We start from the raw sequence: 16,899 nt of genomic DNA on the forward strand, positions 1-16,899 counted from the left end.
TATCACAATTTTTAATGGTAACCCTGTCATGTTTTGTGGTCTGTTTGTCATTGTCAATATTGATCACATTACCATTTTTTCTTTCCCTTAGGCTGTACGGAAGTTAAATCTCATGCTTGACACTTTGCCACGTGAGATCAGAAGAAAACTTATTTTTTCTAATGAGATGATGGCTATAATGTAATTATTTTCAGCTCCCTCAGTCTTTTTTGCATTGTTTTGTTGTACATATGCATATTGCTACAAATTAAAATGCTACAGTAGGCCCCATTTGTGAGGTGGTGCCTTGACTAAATAAAGTTTGTTTGTTTCATTCACATCTGGTAGTTAAAGTGTAAATCTGGCCAAAAAAAAACATATGCAGTAAATATTAGCAGAATATGCAGATTTGCCCATGGTTTTAATTATGCTGCAAGTATAGAAAAAAAAATGCTCTTTTGCTAGAAATCCAGTGTGCGCCTAACTTCTGTTTTAGCTAACATCATTTCTACACTGCTGGACTACCATACACCTCATGCTCTCTTCAGCTCTATCGCCTCTGACATAGTGGGTGATAGGGGAGTGGGCCTAGGCAGGTGATGGCATTGCTTGTGGCTTCACAACCGCAGAGTCCACAGGACACAAGGGGCTCTCTGGTTATCCGACAGGATTACCAGGTGTTTTTCTGAACTTACAGTGTTTAGAGGGGGTTAAATATGAGTAAATGTACATTTTTTTCTTGTTCTGTAAGACCCAGTTCAACCCTTACCGTTTATTTCAGTAATACATTCTGGCTGCATATACATTAATGCCGCAGTAAGAGTTAAAGCTTTCTTTGGTGGTGTCACCTCAGAGTGCTGTTTTGACATACAAGCAACAGCCTAGGTCCCTAGGGGCCCCACATGCTTCCTGCACACTCTCAAAGGCACCTTAGCTCCTTATGTAAACTGTCAAGTTTCTTTTTGAAATACTGTGTTACTGTAATACATAAATGGGAATGGGTCCCAAAAGATCTGCAGTCTGATTTATACAGCATACAATTGAAATATACAATACAATTTAAAATAATCTGCATTTTTTTGTTTTGTTTTTTTAGGTCTGCTATGGGTAAAAGAATATTAGATTCAGGAGGTAAGGACTTCTAAATCTTAAATAAAAAAATACTTTATGGATATGATTAAGAGCAGTTGCATGTTAAATGGCATTACCAAGGAACGAGGTCAAACTGTAACTGTATTGAATTATGTCTTCATTTTCTATTTGACTGTTCATTGGTGTTCTGTCATGTTGGAGTCATCAGACCTTTGTTGATTGACCACATTTTATTGCCTATCATGCTATGCAGTTGTGTTTTGTATTATCAGAGTTGTCAAATTTTTGTTGATTGGTCACATATTTTAGTTATCTGGCTTTTGTGTTCAGTGTCTTCAGTGTTTTGACTATAACTACTGTGACAGCTGTGTATATGTGTGTGTATATATATATATATATATATATATATATATACCGGTGTGTATATATATAAATATACCGGTATATATATAAATAAAAAAAGGATAAACTTGTTTTACAGATTATGATCTTCAAGTGGCAATTACAGAAGCTTTGTGCAGAATGACATCAGAGGTTCAGCGAGCAGAACTGGCCAACCATTGGTTTCCCATGGAATTTGTCTCAAATGCATTCAAAAAAATTAGGGATGTGGAATTTGAAACCGTATGTCATGTTACTAATTTGCAGTTTAAATCACCTCCCTCTTCCCTCCCTTCCCTTATATTAATTTTATTTACTATTTACTCAGGATTGCAGAAAATTTCTCAACCTGGTGAATGGTATGCTGGGTGATAAGCGAAGGTAACATATTAGCAGATCTGAGAAGTTCATTTCCTTTACATATGCCCATATTTTTTTTTTTTGTATTTTTAGTGATTGGTCATATTTTTAGACACTGAAACAAAAAGGTTTCCAGTTATTTAACATTAATTGGTATAAAATTTATTTTTCTCTTTTTACAGAGTTTTTACTTTTCCTTGTCTCTCTGCACACCTGGAAAATCAGAAGGTATTTTTATCTTATTTTGAAATTTCCAATGTGACTGAATGTGATAAATCATGTGTGTGGAATCCTTTTAACAAATACATTTTCTAGCTCCAGACTCCATCTGATGAAAAGCTGGAAGAATTCTGGATTGATTTCAATATTGGGACTCAAAGCCTTTCCTTCTATGTTTCTACAGCTGATGAGGTATTTATTACTGCTTTACTTATTATCTTAAAAGCTACCATGTGTATATTGATTACTATATTGCATATCCCATCAGGATCACCAGTGGGAGACTGTGTGTATAACAGACAATGAAGTGGATGTCTACAATATAGAAGGTACTGCTCACATTTTTTATAAAATTCTAGTAAACTGAAAAAACACATCAACAGTGCTCAACCCAGATTTTTTTTTAAGCCGGGTGGGAAGAAATTGTAGATGGGTGGCAGCCCCTGTATTGTGACCAAAAACCTTTAGTAACCACCCAAAAACAGCCGGGTGGGTGCTGAAAAGTGCCGGGTGGTGCACCCAGCTAAAAGGGCCTGGGGAGAACCCTGATAAATATGTATGTAGTGTGTGTATATAAGGTACTTTTTTAGTATTTCTGCAAACCTCATCTCCATGCCATAGCAATTTACCTGTGTTTAACACAACTGGCAGTTATCGTTATGCGGGTAGGTTAGTTTCACCCTAATTCATTGGCCTAGCTATAAGCTCTGCAGTCTTTGACTACTACATTACACTCTCATACCTCAAAGTTAAGTTAGACATTTAGGCAAAATGGTGAAGGTATGTCTTGTTCATTTTGGTGCTAAGTGTTTACAATATATTTGTTATAGGTTTGCTATTAGGGAAAGGTACATCTGTGTTCACTGGGAACTTATTCTGCACTGTTATTACACGTTACCTTGTGTGACTTACGTATTTTGTTATTGCATTAACTATTAGTGTAGTGTCACTGTTGTAAGAATTTCTTTTAGAAAATGTATTTCTTTCTGTATCATCTGCCAGCCAACGGGACAACTGATTGGCAGAGTGAATATGATTCAATGAACAGGCATAAAGTAGAGAAATCTCATGGAACCTGCAAAGATGGAGTTTCCTTGCTGTTCATTGTAGAAGATAAGCTTGTATTGTAAAATAGAATAGAAATACGTAATTAAACACTGGTGGTTTGAAAGCTCAGCAGCAGGAAAAAAAATTGTGATCACTGACCTGTGTAACAAATCAAACGTTAGATGGTAATTTACTATTATGATGTTTTTTTACTCCCTGATTTTCTCTGTTTCAGCTGTTGGTAACAAGATGCTGTTAACTGTCGCCTTAAATACTGCAGCAACAGTTGGTCAGATAAAAGGATCTCGCCTACGGATATTTTTTGATAGTGCTCTGGATATTACCAATGTAGTTAGGAAAGTGTTTGGAGCACATAAATGTAAGGTATGCAGTTTTCTTTGTGTGTGTCTAGCTGGCAATCTGGAAGACCCAAAATTGAGTAGCTTCCTAATTTGAAAAACCGTACGTATTTTATATTTTGCTAAAAACTAGGCCATCATAGGATGGGCTGGCTGAAATTCAGTGGTGCATTTTTTTTCTAACTAGATGGAGTTGGCTGTAAGCATTAGCCAGTTTTTATTTTAAGATTGCAAACCCTTTACCTAATCACTGTTGGTGATAGAGACCTGATGTTTGACGTCTGCCAGTCATTTAACTTGCTTCTGCAGTGCTCAGAGTTTCCTGGGCATTCTGCCATGGAATACCACTGAAAGCTACTTTTCAGTGGGGATGAGCTGATTTTACGGGCGGTCCTCAGCAGTGAAGAAATGGTGGGTCTAAGAAATTAGAAGCATCCTTTAAAACATCAGACTTTGTTGTAAAATATATATTTTTTATACTATTACAGGGCTTTATAAAGAAACAAAGCATTTCAGTAGCTAAGACAACAGTGCATGTTATTTTTGATGAAAGTGGATCACAGGTATTACAAGCTTAACTGTAAACATTAAACTGGGTATTTTTTTTTTTGTTGTTGTTCCTAGGTATTCGTTTTTATACTTTTATACAAAGCACAACAGAACAAAAAACTACAATTTGTGACACACATTGGCACCTTTCTTTAAACAATATTCATTTAGGTATCCCTAAACAAACCTTTTCATGTTTGCTATAGCAAACCCTATAATTCTTAATTATCCTTTTCCATATTGCTTTGGGACAATATTCAGTTCACATAGTTGGTGCGAACAGTCAAAAACAAAAACACAATTCTTATTGAGTGCTAAAGGATGAGAACTTCTGAAAATGTTTTTATTGCTGTTTGTGCTGGCTTGTTTGGTGGTAATAGCAGCATCCACTCCTTTTCTATTTTGGGTATCGCTAGAAACGAGTGGAAATATACCTAAGGTGGACAACATTAAAAACTGTTAAATGTAAACTTTTCCCCTCACTTTATCCAAAACTATAGGCCTGGAGTTGGGTTTGAAATAAATTGTATCTAAGCCTGAAAACAAACAGCAGTTTTTGAACCAGGTTTTTGTTGCAGGTCCTTATTCCTGAAAGCCAAGAATCCATGTCCTCTGGAAAGCATAATGCTTTGGTGTATACCAGTGATATCAAAACCAAAAACCAACTTCATTTAACAACGCCAAGTAGCAGTCAACCAAACTGTGATGAGGACAGTGTTCAAAGTTCTAATAAGGTAATTGTAAATTAAATTATATACCTAAATACGGTGTGTGTATATAAATAAATACTCCTTTGGTTCTAATCCATCTTTTTGATTTACACACACATTGTAGCAAACATGCTCACATAGTTCCAGGATAAAAAATGAAGAAAACTTGTTTTATTTTTAGTTCATATATAGAATCCTTTAAAGATTATGGGCTTTTAATAATAGTTAGGTCTACCTTTGCAGATTATGTAGAATATTACCATAGTTGTAGATTATGTAGAACATTACTATAGCCTAGAGTTCTGTGTTCAGCAAATATTGCATATAAATGTATATTCACAGTATAGGTATTCAATTTTTTTTTTTTTTTTTTTAGTTAGGTGACTGTACCTACATGCTAGGCTATGGTTAGACGTTGGCTTAGAAGAAAAAAGGTGCTAATCAGCTGTGGGTCAAGTGACTGAGGTATAGGGAACAGGATAACTCTTGTGCTGAAAAAGAATGGTGCAAGCTAAGGTCAAGGAAAGGTCTGCCAGCAAAGCCCCGTGTACAATGCCAGCACAACAGCTGGTTCCTCCAGAGTTTCATGAACCAATCAATATTTCCACAGTTATTACGTAATGAGTGGATATAGAAAGTTATTCATTTGAAAATTATATTGTAAATCATGTTGTTTATAAATAATTCTTGTTTTTGACGCATTTTTTGCAGATGGTCACCCCAAGTCGACCTAAAGTTTCAGAGGCATCAATCAGTATTGTAGTACCTGGTGCTCAAAAGGCAGTTAGCCCAATTGTACCTGTAAAAACATGTGAGTTACTTTTTTATTTCTTGGTCAAAAAAGCATAAAACAGTCCTCACAGCTTGGCTGGTGGTCTCTGTGCATACTAGGAGTTGTCTTGTCTTGGATGGCTATATTTCTTAGTTCTGGCTAGGGGTTTCTGTGTTTCATTGTGCTGGTGGTAGTTGATTTATTGATGGTGGTTGGGGGGGGTGTGGGGGGGGGGTATTTGTACTTGCTTTTTGGGACTGGCTGTGGGTCATTGTCCTGGCAGAAGATTTTTTAGTGGCAGAAGATTTTTTAGTGCCAACGGGTTATTTGTGGGAATCCTTGTAGTCGCTAGTTGTCATTGTGCCAGCTTGGGTCATAAATCTGGTTATTGTACCAATTGAAAACCATGTGCTAGTTTTGTTTCATTGTGCCAGCTGGGGTAGAAGTGCTGGCTGCGATCTTTTTGGCAGCTAGGGTAATTGTGCTAGTTGGAAATCATTTGTGCTGACCGGAGGATTTTTGTTAGCTGATGACTCATTGTTCTTTCTGGGAAAAATTTTGTCTGGCTGTGTTTCACTGTGCTGGATGTGGATCATTGTGGAAGTTGGGAGTTTTTTTGTGCTGCTATGAATTCTTGTGCCTGCTAGGAATCATTGTATTGTAGGGCTTATTGTGCTGGCTGGGCATCATGATCATCATTCTTGATGATCATGATTGTTTTCTAGATTTCATTAGGGGAAAAGGATACCCCTGTGCCATCTGACTGGGTCATTGTGTTGGCTAAGGTATTTTTTTACTTCCCGGGAGCTGTTGTGCTGGCTGGGCAGGCTAGGAATCCTTGAGTTTAGTGGGGTCATAGTAACAACAGCAACAACAGTAAATTGGTCCTGGGGTTTGTTTGTGTGGGCTGTACATTATTTTTGCAGGCTATGGCTCGTTGATTGTGCTGACCGGGGGTCATTGTGCCAGCTTAGTATTCCTATGCTGGATAGGGGTCATTCTGCTATTTGAAGGTCATTGTTCTGCCTGGTAGTCGTTGTGCTGGCTGGCAATCCTTGTGCTTAATAGGGGTCATTGTGGAAGTTGTCATTTTGGCTGTGCAACATTTTGACTTGCAGTGGATCATTTTGTTGGTGTGGGGTTATTGGTGCTGGCTGGGGTCTATTTCTACTGTCTCGCTGGGAATTATTGTGCATGTTGGATTTCGTTGTGGTGGTTGGGGGTCATTGTGCAGGTCGGGCCTGCCTGCCTGCCCGCCCGCCCGCAATACCACCTCACATCACCATTTCCATTACATGCAATACATAGACATTATTCCTGTACACCCATCATATGAGGCAATGATTACATGGTGCCTGACTACCAGGAGCATTGTGTTTGTTTTAATCTATTATAGACTGCATAGTGTAATATTAATGTCAGACAAACTTGTAATGTGAGAGGATGAACAACACACAGGCTGCATAGATAGATAAAAATTTGTCTTTTTAACCCTAGAGTTTTTGTAGAGGGGTTTGTTTTTGTTAGTTATGGATGAAGTAGTAAACTTCCTGAATTCTTTCAATAAATTTCAAGTTTGCCCCCTCGACACGGTCTAAGTTTTTAATTTCGGCCCTCTGTGTATTTGAGATTTACACCCCTGGTGCAGGTCATTGTTCACAAGCACCCCTGGTGCAGGTCAATTCACAAGCACTTAAGCTAGAGGGTCCGCATAAATAAAGGGAACTATCATTTTCACAGCAAGGTAATATTGTCAGCCACTGTATTTTCTTTTATGACAGGGTAGCGTTAAATAACTTTTCACCAGTGTTTTGCTCTGTGAATCACAACAGATATCTAAACGAATGTGATGTTATTGCATGTATATGTACCAAAATATGTGTTTCAGCATCATTGGGGAAGGCCAAGATGAAACCACCCCTAGAAATAATAAACTCAGCACAAAGAAAGATGTTTGTGGTACCCAGTCACAAAGATAACACATACTGCCTGAAAAAGATGCCAGCTAACAAGGTAAGTGTAAAATCTATATTTCTGCACACTTCTATCAGCGCCAATATTAAATTTAACTTTGTCTTTAGCAAAAGCTTAGAAAAACTGATGTGGAATCTATGAAGACTGTTGAAAATGCCCCACATGTTTCAAAGAGAAGTCCTGGTTAGTAACTTTTTTTCACATTGTTCCCATGTTGGTAATAATTTGTTAAAACAATACATTTAACAATTTATTTTCTAGAGGAACAAATCGATTTTATACCAGACACACAGTTTCCAATTGGAAAGAATACACCAAGGTTGGTACCATATGTTGGTTGGTTAAACTTAGGGGGAAATACCATTATGATAGAGGGTGCCACTATCTGATTCCCAAGTTGCATGTTAATTCTAGTACATTAAAAAAAACTGTTTAAAACTACAGCAAGTGAGCAAACTGCCTTTTTCCTTCCAACAGGTACATGAATTAAAGCTAAATGGTACAAATAAAAAGTTGCAGCCTGCAAAAGTATAATAATAATAATAATAATAATAAAGCCGGTCCTGAATTTCTCCTCTTTCAGAGCCACACCTACCAACGCAGTTTGGTTTGTTGGATTTCTGCAGCTACAGAGATGCATTATGACTAGTATTTAGATGACTGGTGGGAGAATATTTAGGAATCAGGAGAAGATGTCTACAGTTTCACAGAATAGACTGTTAAACCACATGTTGAGTGAACACCCTAAAACCTTAATTTTTTCACTAGGAGGTAGTACAGAGCAGTATATAACAAAGAAAAAAAAACAGGCTCCCAAACTAAACTGACTCCATGTTGAACAGAGTTTTGTTGACATTTTTACTAAAGGATGTTTTTGTACACTATAGGCTCTGTTCTCATTCCACTCTGTTATGTGTGTTATTGTACTCCCCTGGCCAGGCATAATGTTGGCTGGATGATCAGTAGAGAGTGATGTGCTCTTTTCCAGCATAAAATCTGCTCATGTTCTAGTGACATGCAGCTTTGTTTAATCTCTGCCCCCCTCTTCCCTTTACAAGTTTGTGTTGCACAATTTCTGTTTTCCATGCCCTAGCAACACACCACACTGCATGGCACAAAAACATAGCTGGCTGCAGCCGGCAGGTATGAACATTTGGTGAGGCGCTAATGTTTTAAGGTAGTGTTCCATAAATATTATAAGGGCGGGAAGGAGAAACTAGAAACCGAGAAGCTTGAGTCCCCCAGTAATCCTAGTAATCTTGTGATAGTGAGTGTGGGTAACATGCATCTCATTTTATTTGGTTTGCTATAGCTGCTGTGTGTTGCACTGTTTTTGTTGGAAAGATAAATAGCATCAAATTACAGCCAAGTGGTAATATTCTGTTTTTTTCCACCCTGTTTACTTATGTGCCAGTCTGGTTTGGAAGATTATAAATCGTTTGGCTATATAGTTTTATTTGGAGGTGCCCACATTGTTCTTGTGTCAGTATGGTACCCTTTGTTTTTCTCTGGACATGTTTTTTTTGACTGTGGAGTTACACAGCAGGTTTAAATTCATATACTTTTGATACTATAGGAATGTTGCATCTAGTGAAATTTTGTGTTTAGGGCAGAGCTGAAGGCACAGCTAAGGGGGAAACATGGGCATTGCTTGTAGCTGGGGAGGGATAGGTGATGTGTGGGCCCCACGTTAACCTCAAATATTACCTTGTTTGAGTCAAGATTCAGTTTAGGATAAACCCTGCAATAATAATTCTGAAATAATAACTAATTAGAATACACTACACCTCTAAAGAATAAAGCAAGGTTGTTGACACAGAAAAGTAAGTAAATGGTGGTTTAACCTGCTGCCTACCAACCAGAACAAATTCTTATCACTTTCCATTTAGTTCTGTGCTTGGCATATTGCAATCTTTTGGACTTTATATATTAAATAAGTTCTTAAAGGATATTTGTGGAAATCTAACCAAAGTATTGTCTGGGGTATTTATTATAGGTTGCCTGGTTTTCTAAATACTAGTTTTGGTTTAAGTAAGAAGCCTACAAGAACTGTTCGTCAGAATGAGAAAGCAAGTGTAACAAATGATTTTCTATCTAATAAAGGTAAAATTATCAACAATGCTGTCTTTATTGTTCAGTGTACCATATCCTTTGGAGATCACAAATTCTAAATAATGATCTCTTCCTTTCTGCAATGTCATCTGTTTTAATTTAATCCTGAATATTTTTCATACTCTTTGAAAATTTATGTGTGACTTTATATTCCAGCACAGGTAGGTCTTTTATTCATATTCATTACTGCCTTGAAGGAATGCCTCCCTCCTCCCCACCACCTTCATGGATCCTGTAAACTCTCTTGTTCCAGAATAGTCAGGAAACAGACCAGCATCAGGTTAAGATCTTGGTGTTGCCAAACATCCCTCTCTATTTTGTTGAAGTTGCTGTACTCTTGGGAGAAGGTTTTTAACATTTCCAATGTTGATAGTAGGGTGGGTGGAATGGCATTATAATTTTGAATTACAATTGTAAACTTGTACCTTTTTAAAGCTTTTAACACTGTAGTTCTGCCAGCCATTTCCTATTTAACAGGCGAGTGTTCCATAGTTCATGTTGCCTTGTCTGTTTTTCAGGTTTTCCCAGGCCAGGGGTTTTAATGTGAAATAGCACTACAGGTTTTTTTTTTTTATTAGATACCTGTAATTATAAATGTGTGTGTTGTTTCAGATAAACATGTCAGTGATCTCATTTCCAAGCCTAAAAAGAGTTCAGCTTTTGAAGGCGAAACAAGTGCCCAAAATAAAAAACCTACAGGTACCAGTCATCTAAAATCCCAGCCTCAAGAAGTATGCAAAAATACAAAAGCCGATGGCCAATCTTTTAAAAGACAAAACTCCAAGAACATCAAAATGCCTGATGCATCCTTGAATGGACAAACCAAAGAGTCTGACGTTCATTCTCAGGGTGATGATCAACCTAAGAAGTCTGACAAGGGTAGTAAGAAGGAAAGCACAAAGGTAGCAAATTACCAAAGCCCTGGTAATATAGTGAAGAAGAAAGAACTGCAGAAACCAAAGGTAATATAAAGATTCTTGGCAGGTCAAGATTATAGTTACCTTTTTATCCTGAATCCCAATTTAGGTCTCTTAAGGCTATGTACACACATCAGATGATTCTCGGCCTATACGAGCTGTTGGACTCTCCTCGGACAAGAATCTGACGTGTACAGAGGTTGTCCAAGGTTTGGTAATAGATCTGTCCTGGCCGAGTTACAAACCAGAGCTCATGGTCATTGGTAAAACTTCCATTCTCTGCTGATTAGGGACTCCACATAAGGGTCTTATCTGTAGTCTACTGGCTCTGCAGTTCAACAAAAGAAATATTCATAATGTATATAAATTTTACAAGCATACATTACCAATGCATCTAGTAGAACCCAGATGGAGGAAGAATAGTAGATGGGATCGGATATGTCTGTTTCTGCTGACCTAACTAACCAGTGTTACTCAATATAGGTTTTAATGTCTTCTTGTCCTGATGACCTAACCTGCAGCGTTTGTATCTTTAACTATACTTAAATCCTTCTTTTACTACTATCCATGTAATAAAAGGAGCTGCAAGGTTAGTAGAGCTGTCATGTTGCTTTATTTGGGACTGCTATTTATAACGTATGTTTGAATTCTGTCTAAAATTGAGGAAAGACTGCTAAAGACTGTCCTTTGTTTCCAAGAGACTTCTGTATAATCCCTCCTATTGCAAAAGTTATCAAAAATGTATAGTACTGATAAAGTTCTTCAATCGTGATAAGGCAGAACCATGGTCAAACTCAGATCACTTACGTAGCTTTCCTATACCAGTAAGACCGCAGCTTCTGTTTTTCTATGTACCTCTGGAAAATGTTGTGAATACATGTTGATCCTATCAAATACCATTGATTATGCACTTTTCTTTCTTCCTGCAGTGAAATCTTTGCAGCATAGTCACCCTTGCTGTTTATATGCTGTCACTGTAGAAAACCCTATAACTGAAGAGCTGAATTTAGATCTACCCACAGCTCTTTAGCTCTTCAGTATCTCCAAAAGCTTAGGGAAATAATGTAAGTCTCCTGCTCCATACCTCCGATCACCTGTAGCACTTTCTAGATTGGTAAAAGAGGTATCTAATTTCCAAGTTGTATTTACTATTGAAAAGAGGTAAATTACATTTCTATTAGGATCTTTAACCCACACACATTGAAAATGCCTCCTTACCACTGTAAGACGACATGGCTTTTAATGGATTTACCAGCTAAATGACATACCTGTAAAAAGTTGTTCTGGTGTTGTGTTTTTACAGGATGAAAGGACAAAATGTCTTCATGATGCAACACAGTCGCTCCTTGCTAAAATAGGAAGCAAATATTCCTGCAGCGTTGTAAAAAAAAAACAAGCTGAAGCAGTTTGGTATGATAATATGTACAATTTATTTTAGTTGCTTATATTACTGAAGGGGTAACCTATAAACTTTGAATACTTAACATGGAAAGCAGTTTTAATAAACATTGATCAGCCAAAACATTAAAACCACCTACCTAATATTGTGTAGGTTTGACTTGTGCCACCAAAACAGTTCTGACATATGGAGGCATGGCATGTAAAGCCAATTGTTTCCCTTTATATTTATATTGTATGTGACCTGGTATTAAACATATTGACAAGATTTATTTTAATAATACCTTAATTTTATTGTAAATTTTAGTAATAGGACCACCATAGTCTCCAGGAGTTATTTCATGTAGTTGTGCATGTGTAGTTTTAGTTTTTTTAATTTGTTTCAGATTTTATTTTGTCTTTTTATCTGATGTTTTAGGCAAAATATAAGTGATTACAGCACACAAAATAAAAAGGTAAATTGAGCTTTTTTACTTTTTCCCCAAAGAGTTTTCTACACCCCCCTTTACCTTTATCATACATGTAGGGAGCCTATATGTGTATAGCCATAACCTTGCACAATTATACACCTTCCAATACAGTACAAAACTACCTGCAAAACTTTTTTTTTTTTTAAGTTACTGACTACACACTGTAAGCACAAGGGACACTTGCAGATCTAGAGTGTGCCTTTACAATAAAAGAACAAGATCAAAGGAATAGTAAGAATAGTTCAAAAGTATAGTTACGAAGTGAAATTGGGCAAAGCTGGCATCATCCCCAATGCAGAAGTGGAGTCGGCTTCTAGAAACAGCTTATAGATCAAAAAGACAACCTGAGATCCAAATGTCCAAAGCATCTCCTGAAAAAGGAACAAGCACCAGACCCATATACTCCAAGTGAGGAGTCAGTTCCAACAATGATCTTTTAAGGTTCTGGATCCACCCAAACCTCTTTAACAGCTGGGCAGGCGGAGATAAGTTGTCACCAACTGCATTCTTATTAGGAAGTTATCAAAGCTTCCTAATATGAGCACAACCGGACTGATGCCAAAGCCAGCACCTTGCTGAACATCTCAGGACAAGCTGATTGAGAGGGCAACATAGTGGTAGTCATGCTAAAAGGGGAGGGGGCTCCTGGGGCTTTTCCTGGTCAGTTTACTAAGCAAGTCAGAGGTGATTCCAAAGGCTATGAACAATGGCTGTGGCAAAATGATCTGAATCTATCTAACTTTATCCAGTACCAAGTATTAAAAGGCAACTCTGGATAGCTGCAAATCAAAGGGGGAACTACAACAGTGATTTAGGAAAGAGTCTTATTTCAGAAAGCTAACCTTTTAAACAGCAGAGCTGATAGGAGGACTGGCCAAGTACAACAGCAGAGCTGATAGGAGGACTGGCCAAGTACAACAGCAACAACAAAAACAAAGCAGGGCTAGTAGTAAGATGTACCATATGCTTGGCTAACCCATCATTTTTTCCTTTTGTTCAATGCACCTGTAGACAGCAGTATACTGTAAAGACCAAAGACTTTTCTTAGCTGCCTTCTAATAGACAAAAAAATATTACTCTGTTTCCCTGGCTTCCTTTTTTTCTTAAAACTGCCTTAAAAATATTACTTATAAGCTGTCCCCAGACTTATCTTACTGTTACAGTGGGTTCTGATGGTAGCACACCTCTAGATTTATTTGAAAGGGCTGTTTTCTATATGGCAGCCTTCATGCATTCATACTAGGTGGGGGTTTTCTAATGCACATTTTTCATTTGGAGAAGAACAATTGTGTAGCTTTGTTCCAAAGTCTCTTGCACTAGATTTACCAGTCGAGGTAGTCCCCGAGTTAAGGACATCGGACATACGGACCACTCCTAGATATGAACTGGGATTCCCTGCTTGTTTGTGTGCAGGACAAAGGCTTGAATGGGGGGAGGGGACAGGTGATCTTAAGAGCTGAGCTGATCTGTAACATTTTGTAACTCTTTAATGACCAAGACAAACACTGCAGTTGTTTCTTTTTGCATATAAAAGCACACAGTAGGACTTTATGCAGTAAATGACACCATGCCTAATAACATGTTGAGACAAACATTTGTCCTGTTTGCATTTATTAAAGTAATGTACCTGTTCCGACTTACATACAAATTCAATTTAAGAACAAACCTACAGTCCCTATCTTGTATGTAACCCGGGGACTACCTGTAACGGGAAATTCACTGTTAGTGTGTGTGTGTGTGTGTGTGTTTGAGTTTTTATGTTATTTTTTTACATGTTTTTATACAGCATATATAACGTTTGTCTCTGTTGTATAGGGGAGAACTCAAAATAAGGTAAAATTAAAAGAAAAGAGAAAATTGACCAAGGCAAGAAAAGGGGAGACATGGTAAATACAGATCAATAGATACATATTTTTTAAAGTCTCCCTTGATATAGCAGCAGGAATTCAGAAAAAAAAAATATTTTCTTTTAGCAGTGATATTTACAGCTTTCAGTCTGCAGAAGGTGATAACCCTACAATAGAGCTTGGGGTAAGTCAAATTGGTAAAATTAAGGGGCATTCATATTTTTATGCAAAATATGACAGACTGTTCTGAAACCTTACCAAAGGAAGGAACAATGTGAAATACTCTAATATAGGGATTTTCTTTCTTTACAAAGGCCTCCACAACTTTTCTACCAAAACCAACATCCAATGCAACACTGGGTATTACAGAGTAAGTATTTATTATTTATTTTTTTCCAAATCTCTTGCAAAGGATCTACGCTTAATTTCTTGCTCTGAAACCCCATTTACAGCTGAATTGATGTTTCTTTGAACTCCTTGGTTAGCATATTTGCAGCATTAGCACAATAACACTATTTTAGGTGTTCATTCTTTTGCTGACCGGTGCTTGCTAAATTTCTGACTGCATGAGCCCTACCCATAGATATTGGAGTGAAAGTTAATGAAAACATATGTGTTCAAGGCTCACACAATCATAAATATGTCAATCAAAACATTTTGTAACCTGTAAAAAAAATCATGATGCTTTCTAATGGATTTAGGTTTTAATTGCAGGGTTTATTAGGGTTTCATTCTTGTGTATTGTGTTGACATACTAAAGATTCCAAGTGCATTTTTAATATGCATTGCATTAGGGCATCACATTCATTTTATTATGCTGCCCAATTTACCATAACACACAGAAAATAGTGCACACCATGTTTTTGAATAGCATAACAATGTATTATAAACCATGCATGGCTATTTGGTGACATCACAGGTCCTTATGTTCAAGTAGTGGTGGAAGGTAGCCCATACTACTTATAATGTAGTGTTGGCATCTGTCCGTCCAGATTTACTGTGGGCTCAGGTCAACAACTTGACACCCCTTCCGTGGGTAAGGCTATAATGGACTGGGTCTGGTCTTAAACACATGTGGGTTGGATGACACCAAGCATTATTCAGAGCACCATTTTTTGGGGGCATTTTAAATACATGTTTTGGAAGTTTAAGGATAGATCACTAATGAAGTGTGTTTCCTAAGGCTGTCATCTAGTTATAATTATTTCAAACCTAGATAGGTATTGAATTAATAAATATGTACTTTTTTGTTTTACATTGCTTGCAAGAAATATGAAATGTGTTTGCAGAAATGTGACTTGTTTTGTTTTTAGGAAACCAGTTGATAAGGGACAAAAATGTTTTACAGTGGCTAAGCAAAAGGTAAAAGTGGGACCTATTTTTAATAAAGCTTATAAAGTCCAGGCACAAATTATTGCATGCATGTATGTATTTAAAAAGTGTATATTTAATAAATGCAGCTAATGTTGGCACCTTAATTTGTTTACCATATTTCACTGTACTGCAGCATCTGGGAAACACTTTAAACTACCAGGTTTTGCGTAAATGCACAAATTCTGACAGAAGAAGAGTTGTACTGATTCCATAGGCTTTTAACCAATATATTGGTTTATTGTACATCATTCTATATGGTATTGTCCAACTCCAGGTCTTCTCTTTGTCAACTTTTTTTCTTGCTGGCTGTGATTTACCCCAATTTCCCGTCTAACTGTTCTATAAAACCAAACATTTTCGGTAGAAATGTTACTCCAAATAACCTATTTAGGAATATATTTATAGTATTTGTGTGCAGTCACATAATGTCATTTTTTTTTTCTCACTTTCGTGTGATTTTCTGCTTATATGTACCTTCTTAAAAGAAATTCAAAAGTGAAGCTTGTGTTTTGCTTGTTTTTTGCTAGTCCAAAAGCCCACGCAGACATCTGTTTAGTGACACTGATACTGACAGAGGAGTTGATGACACAAAAACAGATTTCAGCTGGTTAAAGGAAACTGCCAGCAAAAAGAAACCCAAAATTCTTGGCTACAGCAGACAAAAGCTAACAAACAAGCCAGAGACTAAGATTTGTGAGTAGAATTTATTTATTTTCAATGCTTTTTTCTAGCAGTGCATTGTACCTGTTGTCATTGTGTTTTATTCCTTTGGTTTTAGGCAGAACTGAGGAGGTTCCTAAACAATATAGGAAAAGAAAAGCGCCATGCAAGGTAAAATTTAAAGGTGAATTCCAGGTTATAACTTGTTAAAATAGCTTTTTAATCTTTTGTAGCCCCTATAATGGTGTCACTGGGACTAAGAAGAGAGATTACCCAATTCAGGGTATTTAAACAAAAAAATTACTGTGAGACACTAAACAATGTGACTGTAGGGCTGCTTCAAGTTTAGATTTAATGATTTATTTGGAATTACAAACTTTTCTGCATTAGGCCCCAATTCCTGTGTACTTGAAAAAACAAAGAATAAGGTAGGGCTATTTTTAGGCATGGACCACCCAGGCAAGTGTCTAGATACCAAGTAATGGTGAGGGTGCAAATTGCACCCTTTTGTTGTGAAGCTGCTGCTATCTGGATACTAAGTTTTGGTGTCCCAGTATTTTCTGCCATACGCAAACCCAGCAACAAAAAAAGAGAGAGCAGAGAACACACTGTGTGTGCTCACTGCATAGACTTAAATGCAAAGAAGAGAACTCAAGCCTCACTGCTGGAGACAGCTGCT

The 16,899-nt window shown here is 37.1% G+C and overlaps 1 protein-coding gene across 2 annotated transcripts in view; it reads left to right on the plus strand.

Moving 5' to 3' along the window:
• Window positions 1-102: 102 nt before the first annotated feature.
• SYCP2 (synaptonemal complex protein 2) overlaps window positions 103-16,899 on the plus strand; it is a 31,828-nt gene continuing 15,031 nt past the window's right edge. Inside the window, exons 1-23 of one of the 2 annotated variants that reach the window (XM_072414477.1) lie at window positions 103-180; window positions 1,076-1,110; window positions 1,553-1,695; window positions 1,781-1,833; window positions 1,995-2,040; window positions 2,128-2,223; window positions 2,300-2,360; window positions 3,314-3,462; window positions 4,565-4,720; window positions 5,408-5,507; window positions 7,357-7,481; window positions 7,550-7,625; window positions 7,704-7,761; window positions 9,439-9,545; window positions 10,221-10,516; window positions 11,775-11,881; window positions 12,288-12,324; window positions 14,155-14,225; window positions 14,313-14,370; window positions 14,501-14,556; window positions 15,500-15,548; window positions 16,088-16,253; window positions 16,339-16,391. In XM_072414477.1, coding sequence (XP_072270578.1) covers window positions 113-180; window positions 1,076-1,110; window positions 1,553-1,695; window positions 1,781-1,833; window positions 1,995-2,040; window positions 2,128-2,223; window positions 2,300-2,360; window positions 3,314-3,462; window positions 4,565-4,720; window positions 5,408-5,507; window positions 7,357-7,481; window positions 7,550-7,625; window positions 7,704-7,761; window positions 9,439-9,545; window positions 10,221-10,516; window positions 11,775-11,881; window positions 12,288-12,324; window positions 14,155-14,225; window positions 14,313-14,370; window positions 14,501-14,556; window positions 15,500-15,548; window positions 16,088-16,253; window positions 16,339-16,391 — 2,166 coding nt within the window. In that variant the 5' untranslated portion in view covers window positions 103-112. Of the gene's footprint in view, window positions 181-1,075; window positions 1,111-1,552; window positions 1,696-1,780; window positions 1,834-1,994; window positions 2,041-2,127; window positions 2,224-2,299; window positions 2,361-3,313; window positions 3,463-3,525; window positions 4,001-4,564; window positions 4,721-5,407; window positions 5,508-7,356; window positions 7,482-7,549; window positions 7,626-7,703; window positions 7,762-9,438; window positions 9,546-10,220; window positions 10,517-11,774; window positions 11,882-12,287; window positions 12,325-14,154; window positions 14,226-14,312; window positions 14,371-14,500; window positions 14,557-15,499; window positions 15,549-16,087; window positions 16,254-16,338; window positions 16,392-16,899 lie in introns of those variants that run through there. The other variant, XM_072414478.1, reaches the window with a different exon arrangement.

The sequence above is a fragment of the Pyxicephalus adspersus genome, chromosome 6 (genome assembly GCF_032062135.1).
Source record: "Pyxicephalus adspersus chromosome 6, UCB_Pads_2.0, whole genome shotgun sequence".
Lineage (NCBI taxonomy): Eukaryota > Metazoa > Chordata > Amphibia > Anura > Pyxicephalidae > Pyxicephalus > Pyxicephalus adspersus.